The sequence below is a fragment of the Ambystoma mexicanum genome, chromosome 2q (assembly GCF_040938575.1).
Source record: "Ambystoma mexicanum isolate Mex_15411 chromosome 2q, UKY_AmexF1_1, whole genome shotgun sequence".
Lineage (NCBI taxonomy): Eukaryota > Metazoa > Chordata > Amphibia > Caudata > Ambystomatidae > Ambystoma > Ambystoma mexicanum.
This window is the reverse complement of record NC_090924.1, coordinates 1,267,877,853-1,267,904,939: the sequence shown is the minus strand read 5'-3', so window position 1 is coordinate 1,267,904,939 and position 27,087 is coordinate 1,267,877,853. Positions and strand designations below refer to the sequence as shown.

At 50.2% G+C, this 27,087-nt stretch overlaps 1 protein-coding gene across 4 annotated transcripts in view; it reads right to left on the bottom strand.

The window, feature by feature from the left end:
• The window catches only part of CLCN5 (chloride voltage-gated channel 5), a 1,154,200-nt gene that overhangs the window by 39,444 nt on the left and 1,087,669 nt on the right, over positions 1-27,087 (bottom strand). For all 4 annotated transcript variants that reach the window (XM_069648662.1, XM_069648664.1, XM_069648663.1 and 1 more), the window contains one exon: positions 23,434-23,650. In XM_069648662.1, coding sequence (XP_069504763.1) covers positions 23,434-23,650 — 217 coding nt within the window. The remainder of the gene's footprint in view (positions 1-23,433; positions 23,651-27,087) is intronic.

Below are 27,087 nucleotides of genomic sequence, written 5' to 3'. Positions count from 1 at the left end.
CTAGCCTTGGTATGTGTGCTAGTGTGAGAACCCGAGAGGTTCCTCCCGGGCAGGCGCTTCCTGGGAAAGGAATTGCCCTTAGGGTGCGATGGTAAATAGAGGCGTTGCCTTTGTCCTCAAGCGATGTTTGACAAAGTCCTTTAGGTCCTCCGGAGGTGACTTCTGGAAGAGCTCCCTCCACCTAGCTAGCCTGTTCTTCAGTGCATGTGGAGTCAGTGCGTTGCATGCAGAACAACCTTCCCAGCCGTGGTCGGGGCCAAGGAAGCGGAGGCAAATGGCGTGGGGTGGGGGGGGGTCGGACGTGGGGAAGAGATCCTCGCAGGCTGGGCACCTGATGGAGCCTGCTGAAGACTACATGCGCCGGGGAAGAGCGCGGCGTCAGAGGACCAAGTACCTATTGAAAAGAAAAAGACAAAGATAGAAGAATATCTGGGGAAGAGTGGTATTACATGTTCGAAGCCAAACCCAGGAGCGCTGGTGAATTCGGGCCGTTCCCGATGGGAGAATCCAGGGTGGACATGTAAGGAGGCCCAAGCACTTGGAACTATAAGGGAGAACAAGTAACCTATGAAGCGGTGGTGGATCAGCTATAAGCGTGCTATACCCGATGGGTCATGCACAGAATGGCAGGTCTTAGTAAAATTCTGAGGCTGTGGTATTATAACCAGGTTACTCAGCGTAGTGACCACCTTACTCCTAGTCCATAGTCCCCTTTCCTCCATACTTCTGCAACATCCCTCCGTCCTGTGGGACGCGACCGGAGCACTTTGTAAAAGCATCAAAAAAAGTTTCAAAAATGTTAGTAAGTCCCCTCTTTCTACGCGGGGTACGGCACGCGGCCGTAACCCTGCCCCTCTTAGCTCCGCCCCGCGCATCGCCCATCAGTCCTTTTCTATCGCCATGTCACAGACCTTTAAGCAATAATAGAGGAACCTTATTAGAAGGGACGGCGGGCGGGCGTATGGAGGAAAGGGGACTATGGACTAGGAGTAAGGTTGTCACTACGGTGAGTAACCTGGTTATACTCCTACGTCCCATCCCCTTTCCTCCATACTTCTGGGAGATTCCCAAGCACTCCTTACAGGAACTATGGGTGGATGGAAAAACCCCTATTGAAAAAGGTTCTTCAGCCAAGCCTGGCCAAACTGAGCATCAGATCTGGAGCTCAAGTCTAGACAATGTTTACAAAAAGCCAAAGGCGAGACCCAAGTAGCTGCTTTTGCAATGGTCTCCCAGGAGACATATTTTTGAAAGGCAACAGCGCCTGCCTTGCCCCGCACCAGGTGTGCATGAATACTTTCAGGAAGCTGCAGTCCTTGGACAGTGTAAGACTCTGTAATAAAGGCAGTGATCCATCTGGAGATAGTCACCTTAGAGGCCTGTTTACCTTGTGGATTACCAAAGGTCACCAACAGTTGAGAAGAGTTCCTAAATTCAGATGTTCTGTCTAGATAGAACTTAAGAGCCCTTCTCACATCCAAACAATGCAGAACCCTTTCCGCTTCTGAAGCGGGGTTCGGAAAGAGGACCGGTAGGGAGATCTATTGGTTCAGATGGAAATCAGAGACCACATTCGGCAGGAAAGAAGGATTTGTCCGTAGGACCACCTTATCCTTGTGGAAAACCAAGAAGGGATGCTCCACCGATAAAGCTTGGAGTTCACTCACACGCCTTGCTGAAGTAACGGCAACCAAAAAGGACACCTTCCACGAAAGGTGCTTGAGGTCCACCGTGGCCATTGGTTCGAAAGTTTTATGGCACAACGCCGTAAGGACCACATTCAGATCCCACGCCGGGGGCGGTTTGCGAACCGGGGGATAAAAACGCGTGAAACCCGCGAAATGTCTCCTAACCACTGGATTAGACAGAGTAAGAGCATTGGTAGGTGGATACCGCCGAAAGATAAGTTCTGCAAGACAGAACGTGAATGCCTGACTCTGCTAGGTGAGACACGAAAGACAGCACAGTGTCAATCATAGCCACCCTTGGGTCCAGCTGTTTGTCTAAGCACCAATCACAGAACCTAAGCCATTTACTTCTATACTGAGACCTTGTGGAGGGTTTCCTGGCTGCCTTAATAATGTGCATGTTATCAGCAGACAGGTTGAGATGTTCTAATGACTTGAACTGAGGCACCATGCCGCCAAGCGGAACGATTGTGGGGAGGGATGCCACAGCTGTTGATCCTGGTGAAGCAGTTCAGGACTCACCGGTAGCCAGATCGATGGATACACCGACAGGTGTTGAAGTACTGAGAACCAAAACCTGGCCAGCCACCATGGGGCTATGAGCAGAAGAGAACAGTTCACCGTGTTCTTCAGCTTGCAAATCGTCTGATGAATCAGAGGCGGGAAAGCATAGGCCCTCATGTTGTGCCATGGAATCTCGAGAGCATCCCCCACAGAGGAGGCTCCCAGCCCGTTTCTGGAGGCATAGAGAGGAAGTTTCTTGTTTGCCACTGTCGCAAAGAGGTCCACTTCCGGAGTGCCCCAACGCAAGAAAATCCATGAGAGGATCTCTGCCTTCAATTCCCACTCATAGCTGACCATCGTCCGCCGACTGAGGGCATCTGCCGTGACATTCAGCTGGCCCGGAATGTGTACTGCAACTAGCCAGACACCATGACGAACCGCCCATTCAAAAATCTGGATGGACAGGTCCACGAGAAGGGGAGACTTGGTGCCCCCTAGCTTGTTGATGTAATACAATGACACCACACTGTCCGTGCGGATACGGACCACTTTGTTGGCAATTATCGGTCTGAACACCTTGAGCGCTACGAAGATCGCCAGAAGCTCCAGATGATTTAAGTGGAGGAACCTGTCCTGAGGTGACCAAAGATCCAAGACCTGAAGAAGATCCAACATCGCACCCCACCCCAGAAGGGAGGAGTCCGTTGTGACCGCTACCATAGGGGCTCGGTCCTGAAAACCCGCACCCGACAGGTTGGTGAGAGATGACCACCACTCCAGTTCCGCTCTCATGGAAGCCGGAATCAATATCAACTTGGAGTCAGGATCCACAGCCTGACGCATGAGGCCATGACGCATGAGGCCATGAGGCCCAGAAGCCTCTGGAACCACCAGGCCGACATGCTCTCCCACTGCACAAACATCTGACACGTGGCTAACAGATCTGCCATACTTTCCCCGGTCAGGTACACTCTGCAGTCGATCGTGTTCCAGCGAAAACCCAGGAAAATCAAGTCCTGTGAGACCATCATGGAAGATTTCCGCCAGTTCACCGACAACCCAAGATGTAACAGGAGCTGAAGGAGAGACTGAAGATTGCACGCGGCTTTCAACAGGCAAGGGCTGCGTAAGAGCCAGTCGTCCAAATACAGAAACACATGGATACCCTGCAGATGAAGATAGGCCGCAATCACAGAGATTGTCGCGAAGACACGTGGCGCTGATCTGAGGCCAAAAGGAAGCACTCGAAACTGGAAATGCTGCTCTCTCACAGAGAAACCGATATCTCCTGTGTGGATTCCAAATCAGAATATGTATGTATGCGTCCTGAAGGTCCACCACACTGAGCCAATCGCTCATCTGCAAAGAGGACCGTATCTGGCCGGGCTTGATCATCTTGAATTTCTCTTGGGGTAGGAAAAGATTGAACTGGGAATGCAGTAGGATGGTGCGCAGGCCAGCCTGGATGGGTTTGGGCACCGTAAACAGCCGGGAGTAGAAACCCTCCCCTCGTTCCCCAAGGGGAACGGGTTCCACAGCTCTGAGGTCCAGCTATGAACCTCAGCTTTTAGGGAGGACGACCCTGACTTTTGGAAAGGAGTGTTGAAGGGTGGGGTAGCAGGTAAGGGTAAGCAGAAGCTTGCCCGAGCGACTGACGAGACCCACCGGTCCTCGGTGATGGTCTGCCACGCCTCTCAATGAGACGCAATGTGTCCTCCCACCGGGATCTCGTGTGAGCGCGGAGAACCCTCATTTGGCAGGCTTTTCAGTGGCATTACCACCTGAACCTGAGGAGGAGGCTGAGGAGCAGGAGAAAAACCGAGAGTCCGTTGCTGCCTCCGGCGGTTGTTACCCGAAGGGGTATCCGCTCTGCGGGATTTCCGATCTAGAAAAACTCTCAAACCAGGAGGGCCAGCTTTGCGACAACCGTCTCTGGGTTCTAAAAGGAGTTTTAACCAGGACGGACAAGGGCTTAGCTGTCTGGGTTATGTCTTTCCTTTTGGTCAGCTCCACATCCGTTGTGGAGTGGAAAAGCTCCTTACCATCAAACGGCAGGTCCAACACCTTGTCCTGCACCTCCTTTGAGAACTTGGTGGCATACAACCACACCTGTCGAGGTGTGTGTCTGTGATGAGCCTCTGACTCCAGCAGATCCTGGGCCAAGACCCTGGTATCGGACAATCCCGCCTTAAAGTCCTCCAGCTTCTCGACCGGAATATATTCCTCGAACTCTGACAAACCTTTCCACATTTTCACATTCGCCCCAGCTAACACAAATTCTGCACTGGCCTGCCGGAGCTGCAGGTCCGAGTCAGCAAAAACCTTCCCCTCAAGGAAGTCGAGGAGCTTGTCCTCTTTCCCCAGGACCCGAGTAGCCGTCGTAGAAGAGGATGCTGCAGACCTGGACTGTAAAGTGGCCGCAGCCACCACCGTGGAGGAGGGGGGCGGACAAGATGCTAGGGCCACCTCTTCCTAAGAATGCAGCCTGTATCGCTCATCAATTTTCTTATTGACGAAAAGTCCAGAGTGTGGCTTCTCCCAGGCTCTACAGACCTCGGCCAAAATGTCCTTCTGCAAGGACAGGCCGGTACGCTCCGAAGGAGATGAGGAGAACGCCCGCGAAAGCACACCCTCCTGCGGAGTGGGTGCCTCGGGCACTGGAACATCCAATAGACACATGTCCAACACCCGGTCGTGGAAAGCTCGAATAGAGAGGGGCTGGTCTTCGCTGTCCTGATCGCCCTACGCATCATTCGACAGAATCAGGGTCTTGCTGAACTACGTCGGGCACTGCCTTGTCCACCGGGGACAACAGGGGCAAGGGCGGAAGGGTAGGGGGAGGCACCACAGGCAAAGGCGGCGCCGGCGGAACCACCGGAGGAGCAGGTGGAGCCGGAGGCGCAGGCAGGCATATTTCCCTAAAAAGACCCTTTCAATACTCCCTTATGTGGTCGGTACGCATGAGCGTCTGCAACTTACCGAAAAAGGCGTTCTCCGGAGAAGGCTTTGGAGCTGCTGGAGGAGGCCTCTCATGAGGAGGATAATTTCAGGGGCGCAGTGGGGAGGGTTGCCAAACAGGCCCATCCCCAGAGGTGTCCACATAAATCAAGGGTACTGAACCCACAGGCAGCGAGATGTTGTGCGGAAGAGGCATCTGAGCATTCCAGTCGTGAACTGGACGAAAAGGATGCGCACAAGGAACCTTATGTTCACCCACAGAACCAAACCCTACACCTGCGGCCGATGGCCTAGTTGTAGGGGGAAGCACCCAAAATGGCCGCAGTGGTTGTGGCGGGAACAGCCACCATTTTGCCATCACCTGAGGGGAACTGCGGCATGTGTGGAAGTGAAGCAGGGGTCCCCACCGATGGATCAGACGTCTTCATTTTAGCCTTTACACAAGGAACCTCAGCCAAGCCGGTACTATGCGGCTTGGAATGTTTCTGCGACACACCAATAGCCAAACTAGACTTCACAGGAAGGACCTCGGCACTGCCGGTAAAGGAGGAACTTCGATTCAAAAGCTCATCCCTTGCCCCCTCAACGGTTCTGGTGTCGCCACAAGAGCGGGACCGGTGAGAAAGACCTTTCACGAGAAAGCCTTTTCAGGCCTCTCAGAACTGTTGATTCCCTTAGCCTCTGTACGAGGGATCTCGGAACTGAGTCCGGTAGAAGCCTCTTCACAGCGGGCTTCGAACATACGTTCGGTCTTGCCAAGCCCAGCCGAGGCCTCTGGGCGCACCACGGTACTTTTGAGGGAAGCCGATAAGGAGGCCTCGGAGTGAGCTCCGGTATCCCACGATTCAGTAGAACTAGGTCTACATGCAGCCCCCACAGGGGGGGCCTTGGATTGTACTCCGGTGTCCACAGGCCCCTTACGGAGACACTCGGAGAAAACTCTGGTACACTCTTTAGGCCCAGAAGGCACCTCAGGGCAAGCCCTGGTGACAGAGCGGTCGACGCTCCTCCCGGCCCGGGAAGACCCTGTGAAGGAGTCCCCCGGTCGGGGAGCTCTGAAAAGTAAATTACTCACCGGGTATTTCTTCTTTTCGTCGATGAATGATTGAAAATGCGTAGGAGGAGTGTGCTGAAACACCTCCTCCCACCGCTCTAACCGACGTTGAAGGGCCCGGACCGAAAGGGAATCACAATAGAAACTGGAGTCCCAATGGTCATCGGGACCCAAGCACTCTAAACAAAGAGGATGTGGGTCCGCCCTCGCGAAGCGCCGCTGACACGAGTTACAATTTGGAAAGTCTAGTTTAAACGACAGACCGACTACTACACAATCGCTAGCGAGAGCCAGAGAAGAGGAAAAAAGGAAGAAATTCTTCCGCAGATGCAAGTGCATCCAGTCCCGAACGAGCAGAGAAAAGGACTGATGGGCGATGCGGAGCTAAGAGGGGCGGGGTTAAGGCCGCGTGCTGTACCCCGCGTAGAAAGAGAGGAAGGGCTAAAATGTTTGTCATTTTTTTGGATGCTTTTACAAAGTGCTCCGGTCCCGTCCCACAGGACGGAGTAATGTCCCATAAGTATGGAGGAAAGGGGACGGGACATAGCAGTATTTGGGATACATTACTCACTGTAATCGTATTTCTGATGCTTGTATCTGCTTAGATTCACATGCTGCGCATAGGCCACCATCTAGTGAAAGCTGTAGAGTATTACAGTTGGTGTTTTCCAAACTCGGAAAGGGACGTCGACAGGGCGTGCCAGTGATACTATCCCCAGTGTGACGTTCACTGTACGCATGGTCCTTGACGCATCGAGGTCCCTCAGATGAACAAGTTACTTTCTTACCTTGTAACGTTCTTTCGATGGGATGGTCCGACGACGTATTCCATATCTATGACAGGTAATGTCCACAGTTGTGCTGCTTCGGAAAATCTTTGGCGTCTGCATCCTGCGTCGATGACGTCAATGCGCCGTCCCCGAGGACCTCCTCCGACGGCCGACGTCACCGGATGTGATAAGTAGGACGCACGATGCCAATAGCCTCAGTTATCGTTTTTTTCCCAGAACGTGTGCCACCAGTTTTTCTGCCAGTCAGACACACAAGGCCTTGCGGAACGCAAGCTGCAATCGCAAAAGAAATTCTGCAGCGGGGAAGGCAGGGAGGGAGCGATATGGAATACGTTGTCGGACCATCCCATCGAAAGAACGTTACCAGGTAAGAAAGTAACTTGTTCTTCGAGGGGATTGGGTCCTCCGACGTATTCCATATCTATGACAGACTCCCAAAGCAGTACCAAGCAAGGAGGTGGGAAAGAATTTAGAATACAAATTTAGCATGCCCAATCAAATTGTGGAATAGAGAAATGCCTTGCCAAAGGCCAGATCTTTCCCTCTGATGGAATCGAGGGCATAGTGACGTACAAAAGTATGTACTGAAGCCCAGGTGGCTGCATCACAGATGTGACGAATAGGAACTCCCCTCTGCAGGGCAGTAGACGCAGCCACTCCCCTGGTAGAATGGGCCTGCAAGCCAGCTGGAGAATCCTTACCCGCCAAGCGGTAACACTCGGAGATAGTTAAAATAATCCGACACAAAGTCTGTTTCGTCACAGCTTGTCCCAAACGCTTTCCAGCGTAACCAATGAAAAGTTGATCGTCCACTCTGACCCGCGCGAACTATAAAAACTCAACGCTCTCCTAGGATCAAACCTATGGAGCCTCTCCTCTTACTTACCAGGATGTGGAGGAGGATAGAACGCCGGAAGAACAACCTTCTGGCTCAAATGAAATTCCGAAACCACCTTCGGAAGAAAAGAAGGACGAACAACCCTGTCCTTATGAAACACAGTGAAGGGTGGCTTAACTGAAAGTGCCTGTAACTCACTCACTCTGCGAGCGGAAGTAACCGCAACCAAAAACAGTTTTCAAAGTTAACAGCCTCAAAGGGCAAGAATGTAAAGGCTCAAACGGAGCACCCATAAGAAACTTAAGAACAAGGTTCAAATTCCAATCTGGCACCAGAAAAGGTGACGGAGGGAACACATTAGTGAGCCCTTTCAAAAACTGCAAAATTAAAGGAATTTTACAATAGGAACACTCATCAGAGGAGCGCTTAAATATGGACAGCGCCGCCAGGTAACCTTTAATGGTCCCCACTTGCAAGCCCCTGTAGGCCAAAGAAAGCAAAAAAGACAGAACCATGGGAATGTCGCAATCAAAAGGATCCACATTCTTAACTCTGCACCAGTCGCAGAACCTTCTCCAACAGCAACGGTACAGAGACTTTGTTGCCGGCCGCCTGGCCGAGAGCAACACCTCCATCACGTCTTCAGGGAGGTCCCAATCCTTCTACCTCAACCTTTCAGAAGCCAAGCGTGAAGATTGAGGGATCTGACCTCTGGATGGAGAACCTGACCCCCCCCTCCCGTGAGAGCAGATCGTCTCGGTAGGGAAGACGACAAGGTGGGCAGATGGACAAGTCTAGAAGGTCCGGGTACCACGTCCTCCGGGCCCACGCCGGAGCAATGAGGATCATCCGGGAACCGAACCTCCGTAACCTCCGCAGCACTTGCGGGATGACGGGGACTGGAGGAAACGCGTACAGCAGTGGGAATGACCACTCCACCACGAACGCGTCTCCTAAGGCTCCTTTTGGAGGAAATTCCCGCAAGCAAAACCTTTCGCACTTCCGGTTGACACTGGAGGCAAAGAGATCCACTTGAGGGGTCCCCCAAAGGGCGAAGATATCCAGGAGAATCTCCTGAGCCAGCTCCCACTCGTGAGAGATCGTGCTCTGCCTGCTCAGAGTGTCCGCCGTCTCGTTGTCGTCTCCGGCCAGATGAACCGCCGAGATCGAAACTTCCTGCTGGATGGCCCAGAACTCGAGCTGCATCGCCTTCCTGCACAGCGGAAGTGACCCTGCCCCCCAGCCCCCTTTTTGTTGAGGTAGTGCATGGCCACCGTGTTGTCGATTAGAATCAGGACACTCTTTCCACGCACAGTCGGCAGAAAAGCCTTCAGGGCTAGCCTGACGGCCCTCAGCTCCAACAGATTGATATGGAGTCTGGACTCCGACGGAGACCAACGACCGCTGACTGTCAACGCGTTGGCATGAGCTCCCCATCCCGTGAGGGATGCGTCCGTCACAATCGTCACCTCCGGCCAGGGCAGCCAAAATGGGGCCCCCTTCATCAGATTGCCCTTGACGGGCCACCACAGAAGGTCCTGGGCTACCGAGGGTGGCACCTGAACAGGGTCCGACAGCCTGCCGGAGGACTGAGACCACTGGAGCTTGAGTGCCCACTGCAAAGATCTCATCCGCAGACGAGTCTCTGGCACCAGAAGAATGCAGGATGCCATGAGGCCGAGCAGTCTCAAGCACTCGGGACGCTTGGAGATCCTGGGCAAATTGAAACTTGTGCACCATCTGCTGAATGTGAAGAGCCGTCACCTGAGGAGGAAAGCACTGCCCCAGGGACGTGTCGAGCACTGCTCCGATGTAATGGAGCCGCTGCGTTGGTGTCAAATGGGACTTCTTTAAATTGAGGGAGAAGCCCAGCCTGTGAAGGGAGTGGCAGGTGACGGACAGATGATCCAGGACTTGCTCGGGAGAGCTCCCCCTGATCAACCAATCGTCCAGATAGGGGTAGATGTGAATCCCCCTTTTCCTGAGATAAGCTGCCACCACCACCATGCGCTTGGTGAAAACCCTCGGGGCGGAGGTCAATCTGAACGGCAGGACCCGAAACTGAAAGTGCAAGTCGCCAACCGCGAACCTCAGGTACTTCTTGTGCTTGGGATGGATCGTCACATGGAAGTAAGCATCCTTGAGGTCGAGATACGCCAACCAGTCCTGAAGTTGAAGGGCCTGGAGGACTTGAGAGAGAGTCACCATCTTGAACTTGTCCTTCCTGAGGAGTTTGTTCAAACCGCGCAAGTCCATGATGGGTCTCAATCCCCCGTCTTTCTTCGAAATCAAAAAATAAAGGGAATACCATCCCTTGTTCCTCTCCGCTATAGGCACCAGTTCTATTGCGCCTTTCTCCAGCAGAGCTTGAATTTCCTGCGCAAGGAGCGGATCCGGACACTTCAAAGAGGTTCCCTGGTGGATTGTCGTGAAGCCTCTGCCGAAAAGGAAGACAGTAGCCGTGGGTTATGATCTCCAGAACCCACACATCCGAAATAATGGCTTGCCACTCTACAAGATGCTGCGCCAGCCTTCCCCCAACCGGCGAACCGGCCTCATGACTGAGTGGTAGCGGCTGTGGCGTTGCCTGAGGGCAAAGAGGCAACTGCCCGTGCGGCCTTGGCACCTCGAGTACCTTTGCTTCCACCTCTGGCACTCTTACGATGGCCTCTTTGACTGCTAGCTCCCCTCCCTTTACTGAAGGACGAGTAATAGAGAAAGGAACCGTCCCTCCATTGCTGTCCCCTAGGAGGAAAAGGCGGAGGTTGGTGAACTGCAGCGCCCAACGACTTCGCTGCAGCTTTGGAGGTCTGCAACCTCTCAAGGCTCTCGTCAGCCTTGCTGCCAAAAAGGTGTTCACCGTCAAAGGGCATGGTGAGGAGCCGGGACTGCACATCAGGAGCGAACCCAGACTTCCGCAACCACGCAAACCTGCACATTACGGTGCTCGCCGCCATGGACCGGCTTACACAATCTGCCAAGTCCAACCCCGACTGAACGGCCTCACACATGGCATCCTTGCCATCCTGAACCATAGCAATGAAACCATCCCGTTCGTCACCTTCGAGAATATGTTCAGCCGCTAATGCAACACAGTCCCACAGAGTGCGAGTGAAACGAGACAAAGCACATATGGAGTTGGCCGCCTGAAGCGCCATACCCCCCGAAGAAAACACTTTCTTCGCCCAGCCGTCAAAACGTTTGTCGTCCCTATCCGGAGGGATGGTAGGATACGACGCCTGCTTTGCCGGGGCCGTAGCCGCCTGCACCACCAAACTCTCCGGAGTGGGGTGCCTGGACAAGTAGCAGGGGTCGCTACTGGCTGGACAGTATTTCCGTGACAAAGACTTGCCAACTGCCGGGAGACTCTCCGGAGCAGTCCAAGCTGCCGCCACCCTTCTCTGCAGAGCCTTATGAAACAGCAAAACCGGGTCAGTGGGGGGACCGAGATCAAGGATGTCCGTGAGATCATCCTGAACGAACTCCCCTGGGGGAGCGGACCAACCCAAGTACTCGGTGACCCGAGACATAAGGCGCCAATATGAAGAATCGGCATAAGTGCCAGGCTCCGGCCTACAAAACTTCACCTCCGGAGAGGTGTCCAGTCCACTGGCATCATGCAGTGACTGCCTCAGGTCATCAAACTGGCTATGGCCCGAGAGTAGCTCATCCGGAACCGAAACCGGAAGCGGAACGAAGCCGTCATCAGAGCCTTCATCACCCTCTGAAATGTACTCCAGGCGAGGAGAGGAAGACCTCTGGGGACCAAAGCAGTGCCTGACCTTAGCCAGAGCCTTTCTAGGGGCAAACCCTGTGCCACGGGGCCCCTGTGCCACGGGGCCCCTCTGACACCACCGCCTCGAAAGGCGTCGAGGGCGCCGAACGAGTCGGCACTGGCGTCGACAGAAAAGGCGTCTACGTCGAGAGAATCGGCGTCGACGTCAGCTGCAGCGCCGCCAGCATCGGCGGCGTCGACACAGGCCTCGAAGCCGGAGCTCCGAGCGTGTCCCTCGACAACCTAGGCGCTGACAGCGTCGACGACCCCCTTGGAGGCAGAGCCTCGAGAGAAATCGTCGACTACCTCGGCGCCACAGGCGTCGACGTCTTTTTCGAAGACGGCACAGGATCGCGCGTCGAGGACCGGGACCTGGAACGGGCATGGCGAGAACCGGTACCCTTGTCCGAGCAGGACTTCTCCCGTGAGCCGTGCCGACCACCCGAGCCCAAAGGCGTACGAGCGGTGTCTCTCGACCGGTGCCGACCGACCCCACTCGGAGGCGCGGACGGACCGGTGCCCTGCGATTCAAGAATCGCTAGCATCTGCTTCCCGAAGGAAGACCATTCCTCCGGTGTCGCTTGCATGGAGGGATAAGCGACCCGCCGACGGGCGGAGTCCTCGGAAGAGGACGGGGAAGGCGACCGATGCCGGCGCTTCCGGGAATGCCTTGAAGAGGCGGAGGAGTGGCGAGACCGACTCCTGGAAGGAGACCCACTGGACTTCCGACGATGACACGGAGAGTCGCCCCTCGAGTCATCCGTCGAAAGCCCCGCAGACCTCGACTTCCGGGGCTTAGACACCCGGCCTACCGACAGCTTCTTCTTGCGTTGCCGCAAGGCCTTTGCCGTGAGTGACTAGCAGTCGACAGTCGTCCGTATCGTGGGCCTCCCCGAGGCACCAGAGGCAGGCGTCGTGCGAGTCCGTGACCGACATCTTGGACCCACAGTCCCTGCATTTCTTTAAGCCCGGACGCAGGGTTGAAGATGAAGTAGACATCTCCACGAACAGGTCTTCACAAAAAACCGAACAGGTTCAACGAACCGAGAATTGAAAACACCAAACTCCAACAAGTCGAGGCGTACCGAGATTCACGAAGCGAACACGTTCGCGGAAAAAACGGAACTGAGGCTATGGGCGTCGTGCATCCTACTTAACAAAGGGTGACGTCGGCCGTCGGAGAAGGTTCTCGGGGATGGCACATCGACGTCATCGACGCAGGACGCAGACGCCAAAGATTTTCCGAAGCAGCACAGCTGTGGACATTACCTGTCATAGATATGGAATACATCGGAGGACCCAATCCCCTCGAATGTTATTTTTCTGACATGAGGTAGCATGAAGTGAAGCGCGAGTACAGTTGTATCCAAGCAGATACGCATCAGAACAAGCTCATAAGCATCCAAGCACTTTCTCTCCGTGGGGAGGAATGGTGGGCGCATGTGAATCTAAGCAGATACAAGCATTAGAAATACGATTACAGTGAGTAATGTATCCCTTCTGAGGCTTGTGGAATCTGCTTAGATCACATGCTGTGCATAGATTAGCAAGCAGTATTAGGGGAAGGTGGCGGGATGTGAGAAGGTTCACGGGCAAACAGATGTCTTAGAACCGCTTGTCCCACACCTGTGTATCTGTGGAATGAGTGTCAATGCAGTAATGCTGAGTGAAAGTGTGTATTGAGCTCCATGTAGCTGCTTTGCAAATGCGGTCTAGAGGGACATTTGCAATGAAACCTAGAGAGGCTGCTGTGCTCCTTGTGGGGTGAGCTCTAGGTGTGAAAGGCAGTGTTTTGTTTGATAATGAATCGCACAATTGTATACATCTATCCATCTGGAGATGGCATTTTTAGAAATGCGGTCTCCTTCTCTGCCTGTAGCTATGGAGACAAACAGTTGGGTCTATTTTCCTTAGCGATCTGGTCTTGTTTACATAGTAAAGGACCAGCCTTCTCACATCTAGAGTGTGGAGTTTTACCTCCGCTGAGCTCGTGGGGTAGTGAAAGAAAGCCGGTGGCTCAATATACTGGTTTACATGAAATTTAGAGAAAACCTAGGATGGGTGTGTAAAACCAGCTTATCTTTGTGTACCACAAAGAAAGGATCCTGCACTGACAATGCTTATATTTCACTCACTCTTCTTATGGACGTAATAGCCACTAAGAAGGGAGTATTGTAAGTTAGGTGTTTAATACTACACTTATGCATCGGCTTGAAAGGAGGTCCCATGAGCTTAGCGAGTACAACATTGTGATCCCATCCTGGCGGCGGATTAGATATTGGAGGTTGAAGTCTCTTTACCCCCTCCATGAATGCTTTAATGACAGGCATCTTCCACCATGAGACTTTATTGTGGGAGGTGGTGTAGGCCACCAGGTGGACCTTTAAGGAGTTGAATACTAACCTTGAATCTAGAAAGTGGAGCATACAAGTTAGAATGTGGGATGGAGTACATTCTATGGGGCTAATTTGTTTAGACTGGCACCAAATTACAAATATCCTCCACTTGTCAAAGTAACAGTGCCTAGTGTTCAGTTTTCTTGCTTCTTTCAAGAGATCCATGCACCTCTGTGGTAGGTTAAGATGTCCGACCTCTATGACTTCAGGAGCCACGCTACCAAGTTCATTGAGTGAGGTTGAAGGCTCTGTTAGCCCCCCCCAATGCTGAGAGTGGAGGTTGGATGGGCACGGGAGCTTGATGGGATCGCACATCGCCAGTTTGCGCAGATTTGGATACCAAGGTTGTCTTGCCCACATAGGAGCCACTAGGATGAGCATCATCTGGTTCTTGTGGATTTTGTGGACCACCTTCTTCATGAGAGGTTTTGTTCGCGGGTGGGGGAGGTAGAAAGCATAAGCAAATTTCCCCGACCAGTTCATCCATAAAGCGTTCCCCTTGGAGCCTGGCTGGGGGAACCTGGATGCGAAGTCTGGGCATTGACCGTTTTCGCTTGTAGCAAACAAGTCTATTGTGGGGTAACCCCATTGAGAGAAGAGTTGCTCTACGACCCCTGCGTGTAGTCGCCATTCATGTTCCTCTGGTAGAGGATCTCTGCTCAGTGAGTCTGCCAGAGAGTTGAGTTCCCATGGAACGTGCTGAGACGATAGGAATATCTTCTGTTTGAGTGCTCATCTCCAAATTGTTTGCGCAAGCTTGGACAGATTTGGAGAACTTTTGCTCCGTTTGTTGATGTAGAACATAGCTGTAGTGCCGTCTGTCAGGACTTGCACAGATTGGTTCGCTAGGTGAAACTCGAATGCAGCAGATTGATGTGGTTCTGAGCAGCTGCCCGAGACCACAGACCCTGAGCTGTGTGGTGAAGGTTATGAGCCCCCAACCCAGCGAGTGAGGCGTCTGTCGTGACAATCGCTTGTACTTCCGGATCGTGGAAGGGATTCCCCTTCAGCAGGTTTTCTTTTGTCCACCAGCGAAGATTTTGTAGTCGTGTTGGCGAAATGACCACTAGATCATCCCACTGACTACTTGCCTGAGACCATTGTTTTGCCAACCACTCCTGCATGAGTCGCATGTGCAGGCACGCGTGTGGTACCAGGTAAATGCAAGATGCCATCATGCCTAGCAAACGCAAAGCTATGCGCACCCTTATCTGACACCAGCCTGATAATGTGGTATTTGCAGTAACATGTTTTGGACTCTTTCCTCTGACGGAAATACCAACCCCTCTTCTGGGTTTAAGACAGCAACTAGGAACTGTTTGGTTGTGCTTGGCACTAGGCTTGATTTTTTTCTCATTGATGGAGAAACCCAATTGAAAGAGAAGGTTGATAGTTCTTTGAATTTTTTGCCTGCAAATTAGGGGAGACTCCCCTGTACACTGGGATTGCCTCCCTGCGCACGTGTGCTGCCACCACCCCAAGTACCTTCGAGAATACCCTTGAAGGAGATGGTAATCCGAAGGTCAGTACTTTGAATTGGTAGTGCTGGTTCACCTTCTTGAAACGCAAGCGGGACAATTTCCTCAAGGAGGATGCGTTGGTCTTCTTTGGAGTGGGCTTTCTGGCCTGGGGGGTGATTCCGGGGTTTTCCGAGAAGCTCTAAACAATATCCACCCGCTACGGTGGACAGCACCCCTCTGTCTTGAGTTGATTCCCTCCCATGCTTGGGTGAAGTTGGAAATGCGCCCTCCTACTGGAGAGGCATGGGAGGGCACCGGAAGAGGGATATCACTGCTTCTGAGGTGGGTTACCACCTCTGGAGGAGGAACCCCTTCCGCGACCGCAAGATCTGCGTGGTCCACTCTGGTAACTCTGATGAGAGGCTTGGCTTTGATTGTTCCCCCAGGCTGTACCTTGACTTTGATTATTAGGAACCACTTTGGGAAAATTGTCCTTGTGTGCGATGAAAATTGCTGTTTCCCCTTTGGCCAGGAGGTTTATTGGTCAATTGGTCCAATGATTTCAATGCATCATGTTCTTCTTTGGCTGTTTTTCAGGTGTCCTCAACAGCCTTGCCAAAGAGTATATTGGGCTCGACGGGCATGTTAATGTGTAGCCTGCGTCTCTGGCTTAAATCCGGATTGGCGTAACCAAGCGTCAAGCTTAATAATGGTTCCCTCAGCTATTATTCTGCCGGCGTGGTACGCGGCGTCAAGACCGCTCTTTAGCAGACAGCTTGACACTGCCCTCCCTTCTGCAGCCACCAGTGCCAATTGAGTTTTGAGGGGTTCCGGGGCTGACGAGAGTAGCGCTGAGACTTTGTCCGAATTATGGCAGTTATTACTAGCTAATAAAGGTATAGTTATTAGCAATTCTGGTATGGTGCGCAGAAGAGGCCACCTTCCTGCCCATTGTGTAAAGCCTCTTGCTTTCTTTGTCTGGAGGAGCCTCGGAGGAGGCTTGGGGAGTACCTGCTCTTTTTCTTGTTGTAGTCACAACTAGCCAGTCAGGCTTTAGCTGGCCCCTAATGTACAGCGGGTCTGAAGGTGCAGGTCTGAAATGTTTCTCTATGCGTGGGGTCACTGCCCTAGTCTGATTGGGTTTCTCCAGCAAGGGATGTACCTTCCACTGGACAGAGTTCAGAAGTGGAATAAACCGAGTAACAGCCTTTTTGTCTCCCAAGATTTCATCCACAAAATCTTTGTCTTGTGTATCCTCTTGGGTAGATATTTGAAAATGTTAAGCCGCTTTGATAAGTACCTTGTTAAGAAGAGGTTGATTATTTATGGGTGAATCTACAATAGGGGGGTCTTGATCCACTGGTGAGTCTATTACGTACATATCTGTATCAGGGTCACCCTCATCCTCTTCATTCTCCCTATAAAAATGGTCTGCGGCTTCTTGGTCATAGAGGTCTTCATGATCAGTGCCCTGGTCATATAGTTCAATTATAGTTGGATCTTGCGCTGGTTCACTGGGGCGGGACCTTTTAGCAGGGGGTTCAACAGGGATCTGCAACCCAGAGGTCGCTGTTGTGGGAGGGGAGGAGTGAAAACGTGTGAAGTAGTTGGGGTCTGTCTCATGAAAATATGCCATGAAAGACATTCTTCACATGACCCCATCTGTATCTTCAGCTGACCATTGGGCAGAACTGGGAATGACCTAGATCTTCTGGAGTGGACGGGATTACATTAGAAGGTGTAGGCTTTTTCTTTAAGGCTGAAGACAGGGAATTCTATGTCTGAGGTTCCTTACTCTTATGAAGGGACCCATCGTTCTGTGTCTTATCCCTACGAGGGGTCTTAGAGGAGCTCTTCTTAGACTCCCTTGACTTCACAAGGCTTTCCGGTACATGCTTTTTAATTAAATGAGCAAGTCTGGCCTGCATGGGCTTCTTTACCGCTATCGACGAGGAATGTCAAATCTCGCTACGTTAGCTCCGAAGTCTCGTCAGCCGACTCATGATCTTCAGGAATATTTCTATCTGCAACCTCTGCTCTGTCTCTCGACAGTCGGGACCCGTCATGTGGCGATCTCTATCTGGAGTGCCCAGAGTACAGCGATTCAACTGACCTTTCCCTAGACGCTGCGCGTTGCTGTTTGCTCAACACGTGTGTCAAATCTCGGCGGTGGGTTGTATGTTTGGTGGGGGGGTAGTGAGAGCGCTTTCGCCGCCGGGTGTTGTCCCCATAACATGGCCGCCGGCATGTCTGTTGGGGTCGGGGGCCTGGCTTGGTAAACCGGAGTAACCCCGTCACCTTCACCGTCGGATAGCGCAGCGTTACTGCTGTCGCTGAATGCACCCTCAACTTCTATGGCCTCGAGTTGCCTGGCGTGATGGGCCCAGCGTTTAGTTAAGCGGCCCTTCAATGTCTTGAGTTTGAAGAGTCTACACACTCGACAGGAACCCTCGATGTGGTCCAGAGGGAGACAGAGGTTACACACAAGGTGTTTGTCGACCCACGGGAACTTTTTCTTGCACTTAGGGCACAATTTAAAGGGGGGTCCTTTCCATAACAAAATGACACGGCAGTTGGGCGAATGTAGTGTATGAAAAGGGGTATACATTCTAGTATGACCTCCCTCCTCTCTCCCTACTGTGCGGGCCGAAGGCCGGAGCGGCCTTCCAAGGCCGGAACGGTTCCGCCGACGGGAGTCTTCAACGGTCGTTACTTTTCTCAACTGCTTTCCGATGGTCTCGATAGCTAGTGGATATAAAGGGTTATAAAGGATAATAAGAAAAATTGTTCTTAATTATGCAATAATAAAGGGCGATAAGTCGAAAGGGAACTCCACGAAACAGTGTCCGTCTATGATGGCGGAAAAAAACAATCTGAGGGACCTCAACGTGTGAAGGACCATGGGTACAGTGGACGTCACACTAGGGATAGTATTACTGGCACGCCCTGTTGACGTCCCTTTTCGAGTTTCAAAAACAACAACTGTAATACTCTGCAGATTCTACTAGATGTCAGCCTATGCACAGCATGTGATCTAAGCCTATTCCACAAGCCTCAGAAATCGTATTACATCATTAAAATTCCCAAAAGAACCACCAGAACAACATGTCAAGATAGCGTCAGGTGACATGCCAATAGGTAAACATATTCAAGTATTTTGTACCAAAGTTGGTTAACAATAATTAGAATACATTTGCAATAATCCATTTCAATTGAGTCATAAAGCAAACCAAAAAAATCACAAGTGGGTAATTATAAAAACCAGAAAACATAATAGGAAAACCAGAAAGAGGAAAAGAAGAAAAACAAAAAATTAAAACAAGTTAGTAAAATTATATAATTGTCAGTTGCCACGAAATGTGTCACATCAAACCAACCCTTTCTAATAACTTGTATACCTTGTGTTCTCTTGTGAAACACTAGAGTCTAAAACAAAAAACACATATGGGGTACAAATGCCATAAGTTGCTAAAAACATTTTATGCACAAAAATACTCCCCATGTCTCTAAACACGTGTTTGAAACACGTATCGCTTTTTTCCTGAATTTAATTTATTTTTTGCTGAAAGTATTAAATAGGATTTTGGATATATGCTCAGTGTGAATGTATCATTGTATTTACACCTTTACAAACTAGATTCATATAGGCAGATTCTGAGCTGATCTAGCAACATGACTCGCCCAGGACATGTCCTTGCAATGCTACATTGTGTTATCCACTTTTGCATCTAGAACTGGTTTCCTGGACTACCTGACAAGGATCCAGTCGGGTGAGGAAAGCCCCCTGCATGTCTTCATCGATTTGCCATATGCCAGACTTGATGTTAATAAGATGCGTACAGCCTGTACCCAAATTATAATCTGGTAACCTGCAAACAACTACTAGGACTCAGCAAACATGGGAGAACTCTGACGACAACACACGGTACTTGATAAATCAAAACCATAAAAGGCTAAGGATCTCTCCAGGCAAACATTTACTTTTCTCTGATGACTCCTTTTCCGACGCCCCATAGATATGAAAAGTCAGGGAAAAAACCGAAGTCACAACAGCTCCTCGTCAGAGCCACAGTTCGGTCTTTTAACCTCAAAGTGGGTAACATTGATTACAGGAGTAACAATACATCTATAGCCCACATGCACGCCTGTATTTTTTCACATTGCTCCAGAGTGCACATGAAGGCAGCCACTACTCAGGACGCCTCCGAAGTTCAAGCAACACTCAAGGATACATAGAAAGCAGTAACGATGGAAGTGAACATTTTAAAAGGATTTACAGACAACTTGGAGTTATAGTTGTTTTCGGAGAGGCCCCAGACGCAAGAGTTTATGATGTTCCTGGCAATACAAAGTCGAATAAAATGAAATGGAAATCTGCACATCTCACTCCAAATAGACTGAAGTGATGCTGAAATAGGGATCAGGCAGTGAAACTGAACTTTGACATAAGAACCACTAAGTTTGCAGGAAGCTCAATGCCCCAAACTTGCTTTATTCTCTTATAGTGACACAATCCTTTGTTCGGTAGTTCAACAACCCCAGGCTTGGCCTTTCCAATCCTTGGACCTTTTTGCCCTTTACTGATCAATATCACCACATGGAGTTGCTGCCCTTCCTGAACCTTGATTTGGCTGCATACCCCATGGTATTAATGAAAACCCCTCCTGGATTTTTTGTCCTTGCCTTTATTTTTCAGCCCCTTTCTTGTTTTAAAAGTTGTTGCTATCCATCTCTGTCTTTAGATTTCTTCCCCACCCTGTACTTTGTCACTGTCTTTCCTTAATTGTTTGTTGTCCTTGCTAACTGTTGCTTTTCCTCTTTCTGGAATTACTGGATCTGCAGTTCCCTCCATAGCTCGGTTGATCGATTTGGCCAAATTCCTAGTCCATTCCCACATGGATTTGTTGTCTTCCCAGGTTGGTATTGCTGTGCCACTTTTCCGTTGGCAGTCTAGATGCCACAGAAGCCCGAGGCACAAAAGTTAGCTCACAAAAGTGCAATATGCTGTGAGTTGGGCTCCCGGGGTTGCAGTATTCAACAGCAAATGGGAGGCAGCTGGAGGCCGCAACCCGCAGCAGGTAAGTGTGGGCAAGAGGGAGGGTTCAAGGGTGCCACGCAGCCGTGGGTGGTTCGGTGTGTAGGCGAAAGCGACCAGGAGAGGGTAGTTTACAAAAAGGTGAACCTGCGAAATGCAGCCTTTTGATCTGGAATTTGCAGTTTCGGGTTTTTTGTAAATAGCATTTGTTTACAGAAAGCCCACTTTTCTTAGTCCTAGGAGTCTGTGTCACATTTGTATCTATTTAGATGCTTACCCTCATTTTGAAAGCATGTTACCAAATTGCATTTTCAAGGAATGTGTTTCTGAAAAGTGCAATTTGTTAATAACGCATTAAAACAAATGTGTAGGATGTTATTGTGGAAAGCTGTAGGGGTGCGTGGGGGACAAGGAGCAGAGTGGGGAAAACATGGGGTATATGCTAGTTAAAGTCAAAAAGTGAAAAGGAAAGGCAGGAGCCTGCAAAATGCAAGTCACGAAAGGGGGGTTGGGAATCCTGCACATAATACACAAAATAGCACATACAACAATATAAATTTCTACTAGATGCAAGCAAGCAAGGAAGGAATTAAAGAGAGAAGAGAAGGCAGAAAAGAAACAGATGAAGTCCATGATCTAACAGATAATATTGTGATCTAGCTTGTATTTTGATTAAAGTCCAGCAGGAGATGTTCATCAAGTTAACAAGATGAAGACAGAATGAAGGGAAAACCGGGCAACGTGGAGGCAAATAAATTAACAGGAAGTCATGCAAATCTATAGTACAAAAAAAGTATTTCCATGCACTGCATTTGCATTTTACTGTATGGCCAGGTCCCTTCCTCTAATTGAGTTATATGCAATGTAAACAGCCTCAATCCTTTTTTCCCTCTTCTGTGTTTTGTTCAAGTTCTTCAACAGATAACTCCTCGTTTTCCCCCTGAGCAGCTTCAGCGGGAGACTATAGAAGGATCATTGACGCCATTTGTACTATGCTTTCCACAAAATAGTTTCTAGATGCAGGACAAAATCCAGCAAAAGTGCCGGCCAGAATGATGTACCCATTACGTAAAAAACACCCCTGTCTGGCTAGGACCTCCGTGTGCAGCTGAAGATTCTGTCTCCAAAGATCAACGAAGATGCCTCTCTGCACCTGGGAGGGTCCTCTGTGCCCCAGCCTTGCAGGTAGGCCCTGATGGGCTATTAGATTCGAAATTAAAAAAACTGCAACATTTTGATGTAAATTCATTTGCAAGCCTTTCTATGTCCTCACAAATTGCCCTGCATACTCAGTTAACTATGGATGCTGATCCTACATGTCCCCCTGTTGTGCCTCTTACATACTCTCTGGTGTGTTTTGCACCCTTGAACATGGCCTCCAGCTTGTTGCCCCTAGCACCTTGCAACTCTAGCACAACCAAATGCCTGCCTCCTGCAAAAGCGGATTGGCCTTCAACATGATGTGCCCTGTATTGTGGAGTCAGCAGGTGAAGCCTGCCCCAAACACTAAGGCCTCCCTCCACCCGCGTCTGGCCACTGTAAGGCACATGCCACTATGACACGGTATGTACACCCTAGCTGTCTACTTCTTATCGTGAATCTACGAATGCCACCTATGCTGCCCGACTATTCAACCATCCTTCCCACCAACTTTTTGCCCAAAGTTACATTTATGTTGCATGCCACCCCTAATGTCTCTAACCTAGCTTGCCCACTATGTGCAACCACCTCACTGGCTACCAAATCCTGTGAGCGGTCACAGCCAGAAATGTGCGACTTGGCTTGCGCCTCGACCGGTTTGCTCATCGACTCTGCAATCAGCCTTCGGTGCCTAAAAGAAACGGGTGCCTTTTCTCAAGAACCTCACCAGCTGCTCACTTTTCCAAGCCAAGAGTCTTACACAGACGTGCAAAAAGGACTCCCAGTTTTCTCTGTTGGCAATCACCTCAACCCACGCAACTTCACAAAGCCCAAGTATGGCCTCCTGATCCTAAGCCACCCAGTCCTTGGATCAAATTGCCCATCATAGCTTATACCACTCTGAAATACTGAGTGCATGCCCGCGCCAGGAACTACAGCTCCGGGATCCCAGAGTCTGCTAGCACAGTCGCTTCACCAATGATCGATAATGCAGACGTCGATCTTTACAACCCTCAGCACTTCAAGTTATGTGCTTCCACTAAGTCACTGGGCACAAGTGAGTTGACTCAGAAACCTGCCTAAACTAACACTGCATATGCCTCCTTTATTTCGGTTGGTAGCATTGCGTCAACCAAACTGTGCATTGTTGGAAACCTTAACAGTAAAGCCATTGCACAAATAACTGATAGAAGCAGGTGGTTTACACAACCCAAAGAAAATTACTTGAGAACATTTTTTCAAAAGAAACCCCCAAAAGTAACAACATACATCATTTCTAAAAACGTACATTTCAAGGTGTCAAACTAAGATTCACAAAACAGGCTATAAGATCATTTGTTGCGAGTCTGTGGTTTGTTTTAGATGTTGAGAGCACAAACATGAGATTTTGAATTAAGCTTCTAATTAGGGGTAAACTCCCTGCGAATGTATGCATATTGGCCAGCCCAAGTCTCCCTGAAGGCCAGGGGGTCTCTGTTTAGAAAACCAGCACATATATGCGGAGATTATAAAATGTAATATTACTTTAAACAAACCTTCCTCCAAACCTGCTCGAAAGCAATACCATTTCAAAAGAACTCTGAGACATGAAAATATGCAGATGTCATTAATAAGTTATTTAAAAAGTCTCTATCTCCAATCCTTGGCTAACTACTGAACACGTTTTATTAAAGTTTCCCACGTCAGGCCGATGCAAGAAAGGAATACCACAGTGTGCATCACTGGAATCAAGTCACGGCAATGCTCATAACCACACCTCTGCCACTCTCACACCTTCAAGCTGTGCGTACTTACGCGTTGTGTGTGACTAGACATTGGCGCAGTCCCAGCTTCCGGAATATGTCCACTACGATCTCCATAGGAGTCTGGTCGGTCACAGTGAAAGGACTGAGGTCCATAATGCCACGCAGTTTCAGGCAGGGTGGGGAGCTTGAAGGCAGAGAAGGAGAGTGTTCCGAGAAATAAACCGAAGATGCACTCACAACACCTTCTTGCTTTTTCCGTGCATTTTCTGACAAAAAAAATTGAAATTAATTGAAATAAAAATGGCAATCATTACTACATTTTCAGCTCTGCTGCAACCATTTCCACCGAACAACTACCCCATTTAACATATTGATCAACCACTAAGAAATGGTTACTCACCATAGTTACTCCAGTACGGGTAGTACCCCTTCCATGGGCTCAAGGGATGTCCCTAGTACAATGCAATTTACAAAAGGATACTTTGTATAACAAAAAATGAAGAAAAAAAAGAGCAACATGCTACGCATGGAAAGTCATAGCCTTCATCCCATTAGGGATCTGCCAGCTCCCGCAATGTAGTCATTTTCTCTCCAGCCATCCCAAAGAAATACCAGACAGAGAAAGAGGGCATGTGGTACTGTATGGAGAATTTAAATAAAAGGGTTTGATTTGGGATGTATACGATTTGGCAGTGGCAGAATACTTTGCGGCCAAATTGACTATTTTGCTGCGGCCAAATCCCGCAAAGCTTTAACCCTTCAGGGCCCCAATACAACCCCCACCAACCCCCTACTTACATTTTTTAAACCTGCTGCTGCAGGGTCCGCTTTTCTTTTTTTCCCCTGTCCCCCGCCTCCAATCCTCCGGAAGCAGAGGTCACCCCGCAGCCCGCAAAAACGCAGATACTTGAACATGAGGATAGGGGGAACCCCCGCAAACCCCGCTCCTCATGTTCAAGTAATATGGTCAAAAAGAAAGAAGGTCATAAGACCTATAATTAGGTCAAAATGATCCAACGACCAAATGTAACCGGTCAGATTGGGTAATTGAACGATTTGCGCGAATTGGTGCCCAGCTGCATATCTCACAGATTCATAACAACATTTGAGACAACAGAAAATAAGACAGAGAGGAGGAAGCCTACTTACAGATATGTAGAATGGGGGTATTTACATCCTTTTCGATTATTATGATTGCTAGCATATTTATTGAGCACAGACCTGGCTTCGGGAAGGAACAGATCACTTTACAATCATTGGGGGACAGGGGGAAGACAAGGCGAGGAAAGCAGAGAAACAAGGAAGCAGGAAGTTAACAGGGGAGGTTTGGAACAGGCAATTTGGCAGCAAGGGATCTACAAACAGCCGGTGAGTAAAACGGTGAGAACAGTTCAGCCTGTCTCAAGTAGGGTGGGGAGTGGAGGGTGTGTGGAATGGTTCCTCGCTCAGGAGCCATTCCTTGAAGAGGAGGGTTGGAGCCTCCTTCCTGAACTGTAGAAGCAAGGGAGAAAGTAAGATGATGGGGAGGCAGTTGCATGGTCTTGGGGGGCGGGGGGTAGACGGAGAAGTCCCATCTTCTGATTCTTTCCTTCCTGCACCCGCAGAGTTCAATTGTGCACATGTCCTTCCTTCTGGAGGATTGTAGACTTCGGGAATGCTGAGTTTCTACGTGAGGTAGCTTGGGGACTTTCAGGGTGACAGCCTTCTAGATGATGTAGCACGATTTGAAGGCAAGTGCTTCCAGCGGGAGACAGGGCAGATCGGTGAGGGTCGCAATGTTGTGGTCGAATTTGATGAGTCCTGTGATGGGTCGTGCTGCAGCATGCAGGACACATCACAGTGGTGCCAGAGTAGCTGCAGGGAAGCCTTTCAAAAGGGCATTGCCACCATCCGGGTGGAAGACGACCAAGGCTTGGACAGTAGATCTGAAATGGTTTTCTGGGATGAAAGGCTTGATTTTCCACGGGAGATAACGTTGGTACAGTGAGAAACCTGAAGGTATTCTCCTGCCTTCTCGCCCAGGATCTTCCATTCAGGTGGCCAAGGAAGGGCCATCTCTTTTGGATCCCGACCCTGGGGGTGGACTAGCGTGGGAGGATCACCTGAGTGGAAGGTGGCAGGGGACTGGGCGGAGAATGCCTAAAGGCGAGACATGCTATTCCCCCTTTTCCAATTGTACATCAGCACACTCTCCCTCAGTCTTTCTACATTATTTTCAGTCTCATCCCATCTCCCACTCCCCATTTCTGGGACGAGGAAGATGCAAATGGGAGTTAGAAAGATTACCCATAAGAACATACGGTGCAGAGGAAGAGAACTGGAGAGGCATACACTACATCACTAGGCTGTCCCTTTAATAGTCAGGCAGGGTCAGGCATTTCACAATAACCACACACACCAGACTCCAATTGACCCTCAGTTACGGTATAAAAGGTAGAGTTCTGCTAGAGTGAATGAGAAAGCTCGGGTTGCTGGATGGATCGTGGAAGCCATGTAACAGGAGGCTTCAGCAAGAGGAGCCGGGCAGATCTGGAGGAGGACGGGACGCCAGGATGCTGACCCAGTGTGTCAGAGGGGTTGCAGCATGGTGAGGGAGTTGTGTCTCCATGGAGCCGGATTGGGGAAAGCTGTGACCTGTTGGCCGTATCCAGGCCAGTGCTCGTTCCCCTGAGATGCGTGCAGGTCCCAGGGTTGTCTGAGGAGCAGGTGGTGAGACCATGACCTAGACATGCACATCCTGAGGAAACTGCCTGCCAGTCCTGTGCTACTCGGGAGAATTTCATGAGACAGAGAAACTCAGTAGCGTGCAGGTGGCTGGAGTGGGAGCAGTAGCAGCAAAAGGTGCAAGCAAAACGATATTTACAAAGCAAGAGAAACAGTGATTTGGGAAGAACAGAAAGAAAGAGGGTGCAAGCAACCCGAAAGAAAGAAGGGAAAAAGTGAGAAAGGTGCGGGCAGCATGAAAAAAACGGAAAAGTGTGCAAAGGCACGACAAGGTACAGAAAGTGTGCAAGAGGCACAGAAAGGCTCGAAGGAAGACATCGTGTAAGGAGAGGGGTCGGGTAGGGAGGAGCAAAAGCCCTGCATTCTCGAACGTCTCAGATACTGTCCCGGTGTTAGCCAAAGGCAGTTTACAGCGCCACCTAATAGAAGGTGGGAAAAGGGGGAGCTACACAGAGCAAAGTGGGAGCTAAATCCTCCTAAGTGAAGGAACGGCTGTTGAACCCTCACAAGAAAGTACTGTACTTTGAGAAGTGCATCCTGGCAAGGTGAAATTTGGTGTTTTGTCCTTGTGAATTTTTGAGGCAAGAAGGGCCTAGGCTTGGGAAGGGAACCCCTAGAGGCCCAAATTAAACTACGAGAGACATTTTTGAAAAGAGAGAAGCCTAGATTGGGGGAAGGGAACCCTGAGAGGCCTAAAAAGAAAATGCGACTCTCTGTTTTGGGAACCAGAGGGGTCAGAGCTTGGGGAGGGGAACCCCAAGAGACGAAGATACATTGTAAACTGTATTGTCCTGCTACAAAAGCCCTACCTGGAAGACCCTAACTATTGCACTGTTTTCAAACTGGGAGAACTAAACCGGACAATAAGGCTACTTGAAACCAGCCTTGGTTTGCATTTCTCTTTCAACTACCATTTATCTTTGATAAGACCCAACATCATATTTGTTTTAAGAGTGAGGGCAAGACAGCCCTTAGACGC